Consider the following 3563-nt stretch of genomic DNA (forward strand, 5'->3'; position numbering starts at 1 on the left):
CATATAGGGGATTAATCAAATGAGAACTATTTTGTTTGTGGCAACCGTAAGATCCAATCTCAACCAATCATTTAATATATTGATTATTCTTTTCTAAATCAATGCAAAAGGGCATGTTAGTAAATTACTAAATTTAGATTAAATATTTATTTATTAATTACATACGTTTCAAACTTCCAATTAATTTTAATTTTACATTCATAAATTATTACATGAAACCATAATCTTTTGGGTAACACATTAAACCACAATTTTTTTACCACAATGTAACACAACATCTTGTGTTACCTAATACACTATTGGTATTGTAACACCTTGTCCCGCATCAATAACTATTGGAATTTGTAGCCTCTTATGACTTATGAGTTCTTGGTTGTAGGTTACCAAAGAATTCTCATCATGGGTTAGTGGTTTGGGTAGCACATGAGACCAATTTTTTTTAACCATAGTGTAACACAACATGTTCAATCAAAGCCTAAAAATTGTTTTCCACCTCTTCTCGCACAACCAACAGGATCTTTTGTGTTTTTTGTTTTGATTTGATGAAATGTAATTTTAGAAGATTAACGGATTTCTAGGACGCTCAAGTAATCCCATTAAATTAAATTTTTTTGACTCTTTTTCCCTTATTTACATACTCACATTAAATATTGGAGAGTTATTTTTGAAATTTCAGCAATTAATTATTCTTTTATTTTCAACCATTTATTATTAATTTGTGTGGTTGAGATCGGTTCTCACTGTTACCACAAACAACTCAGTTATTCCTTGAATAAGCCTCTACACATATATTTGTTCTATACATAACAATTTTTTTGGAGGAAATGAATATCTTTCTAACAGCGTTACAACGACATCTGACCCGACCTTTAAAACTAATAATTATAAAAAGTAAGACCCATTACCCTTATTTCTCCGAGTACCGATGAATACCACGCCATGTTAAATGAGCAAGTGTTTGTCGTGTCTAGACCATGAAAATTGTTCGCCGATAATCTATAAACCTTAAAAACATATATTTTTTCACAGTTTTAATCGATACATCCATCTCTTAAAAAAATTACAATAATTCAATATTTGACATAAATGTACACATATCCCAACATTCATGATTGATGGTAGTCCATTTTCCCGCAAGTCATGCCTAAATTGAACAAAATTTGGTCCAACTTTTTACAAAGTGTCCCTACTTGCAAATTCTTGCTTTGCCCTCTCTATATACCTCCATTTCTACTTCTTGTTTTCTTTTAACATTTGCAATGGCTTCCTCTTCCTTCTTTTTGTGCTTCTTTGCCTTCTCGTTGCTATTAATTAGTCTCTTTAAATCGACTAACTCGTCGAAACTCGAGGTTGAGGAGTTGTCATGGCTCGATGACGAGGAGGACGAGGAGATCAACATGGTCCAGAGCCGTCACGATTCACTACGAAAATGTGATTTTGGGTCGGGAAAATGGGTGTACGATCAGACTTATCCGCTTTATGATGCGGCCACTTGCCCGTATCTTAGTACGAGGGTTACTTGTCGGAAAAACGGGAGGCCGGATTCCGATTACGAGAAATGGAGATGGAAACCGCATGGTTGCTCCATTCCTAGGTATGTATTTCAATTCGTTAGGGGGGGAAATCTTATGGTTAGCCATTACGGGTGTTACTGAATCGAGCATTTAACAAGCTGCTCGATCTTGAGTTTCGTAATTCTCCAACTCGAGTTAATCTCAAACATAAATAGAGCTGGTTTAAATTAATTAATGAGTCAAGCTCCATAACACCAACATTTGACTCGGCTCGTGCTAATAGGTTTGATGCATTGGAGTTTCTTGGAAAGATGAGAAGGAAAAGAATAATGCTAGTTGGTGACTCTATAATGAGAAACCAATGGGAGTCTCTTGTTTGCTTGGTCGAATCCGTCGTTCCCACCGATCGTAAAACCGTCACGTATGCCGGCCCTACCATGGCCTTCCATGCCCTCGTGAGCCCATTCTACTTGAAACCTTGTTTTAACTCGGCGTACAAAAAAAAAATAGTCTTATCATGTCTCTCTAATACGCTGATAACAAAGTTGTACTGTACAACCAGTTGATGCATATATACCAAGGGTATACATCAATAAGTTGTATCAGATAAAGGTACAATTTAGACATTTTTAGCGTATCAACACATGCATCAATGTTCATATCGTATGAATCATTAACGTATGTATTTATTTGCTGTACAAATATGACGTAGACGGAAACAAGGGTTGTACCTTACGCTTTGTTTATTGTACAGGATTTTGAGACATCAATTGAATTTTGTTGGGCTCCACTTCTAGTTGAACTGAAGAGAGGGCCTGGAAACAAGAGGATTTTACATCTAGATTTGATAGAAGAGAATGGCAAGTACTGGAGAGCTGCTGACGTGTTGGTTTTTGATTCGGCACATTGGTGGACCCACTCAGACAAATGGACCTCGTAAGGAACAACAGATCGATTAATGCATTAATGATTTGTACATTATAATTCGTTATCCTAATCAATGTTTTCCAGGTGGGATTTGCTAATGGAGGGAAACCATATATCGCGAGATATGAACCGAATGGTTGCATACCAAAGAGGGCTTCGGACATGGGCAAAATGGGTCGATTTGAACCTGGATCCACGTCAATCTCGAGTCATATTTCGTAGCATGTCACCTCGACATAACAGGTGTGTACAACATAACTTACTGTAACGTTTTTAGATAGATTGCATAACAAAGTTGTCTTTATAACCGTAAGTATCATGAAGTGATGCATTTGAATTGTAAAGAATAAAACCATACATTTGTGGTTGTACCTTACGCAAAAAAAGTTGCACAGGGACAATGGATGGAAGTGCTACAAGCAAAGGGAACCATTGGGGTATGCTAGTCACCCTCATATACCAGAAGAGATGATGATTCTAAAAGGTGTGCTCAAAAGAATGAGATTTCAGGTTTATCTGGAAGATATAACCGCGATGTCAGCACTGCGAAGAGACGGCCACCCATCGGTTTACGCACAATCTGGTAGCGGTGGAGACGAGAAGCAGCACCGCACTGGCCACGGTTCGGCTGATTGCAGCCATTGGTGCCTGCCCGGGGTTCCTGATATCTGGAACGAAGTGCTAAATGCCATGCTTTGAAAACTTGATTAGATCAAGCTGATGTTCCATTAGGTTAATGAAGATTGTGTTTTCTAATGGTTTGTTTGGATCGTAACTTTCTCCAGTTAGTAGTCAGCTATTTAGTTGGTTTATTTTGCGTGTCTCGAGTTCTCAATACCGACCTACGGTTTAAATTTCTATTGAACTGCAAACCAAATCCTCCCAACTTCATGTCACAACGCTTCATCCACAACAAAATCAATTACTTGTGAAAATTTGCCTCGTCCAAGATACACTCCTTTTCTTAACAAAAAAAAACTAATTGTGGAATTATGTCAAATTATTTTTTAAGAGCTTTAAAGAAGAGAAGAGAGTTTCAACATTTATTGAAGAAAAACTGTTATAGTCTAACCAATGCGGAACTGTAATAGCCCTAAAGCACTCTTTCTTCTTTCTTTTCTT

General features: G+C 37.0%; 1 protein-coding gene across 1 annotated transcript; it reads left to right on the plus strand.

Annotated features, from left to right (window-relative positions):
- Positions 1 to 1259: 1259 nt before the first annotated feature.
- Positions 1260 to 3258, plus strand: LOC112500474 (protein trichome birefringence-like 36). Its single transcript, XM_025103972.1, has 5 exons — positions 1260 to 1594; positions 1798 to 1969; positions 2269 to 2450; positions 2526 to 2684; positions 2837 to 3258. Exons 1-5 carry the CDS (start codon positions 1260 to 1262, stop codon positions 3138 to 3140), a joined length of 1152 nt encoding a protein of 383 aa, XP_024959740.1. The 3' UTR covers positions 3141 to 3258.
- Positions 3259 to 3563: the final 305 nt, after the last annotated feature.

The sequence above is a fragment of the Cynara cardunculus genome (assembly GCF_001531365.2).
Source record: "Cynara cardunculus var. scolymus isolate 2C chromosome LG 1, CcrdV1, whole genome shotgun sequence".
Lineage (NCBI taxonomy): Eukaryota > Viridiplantae > Streptophyta > Magnoliopsida > Asterales > Asteraceae > Cynara > Cynara cardunculus.

Coding starts and splice junctions, on each gene's coding strand:
- LOC112500474 (XM_025103972.1), top strand. CDS start 1,260: ATGGCTTCCTCTTCCTTCTTTTTGTGCTTCTTTGCCTTCTCGTTGCTA. Junction 1,595..1,797: donor CATGGTTGCTCCATTCCTAG/GTATGTATTTCA, acceptor TCGTGCTAATAG/GTTTGATGCATTGGAGTTTC. Junction 2,685..2,836: donor ATGTCACCTCGACATAACAG/GTGTGTACAACA, acceptor AAAGTTGCACAG/GGACAATGGATGGAAGTGCT.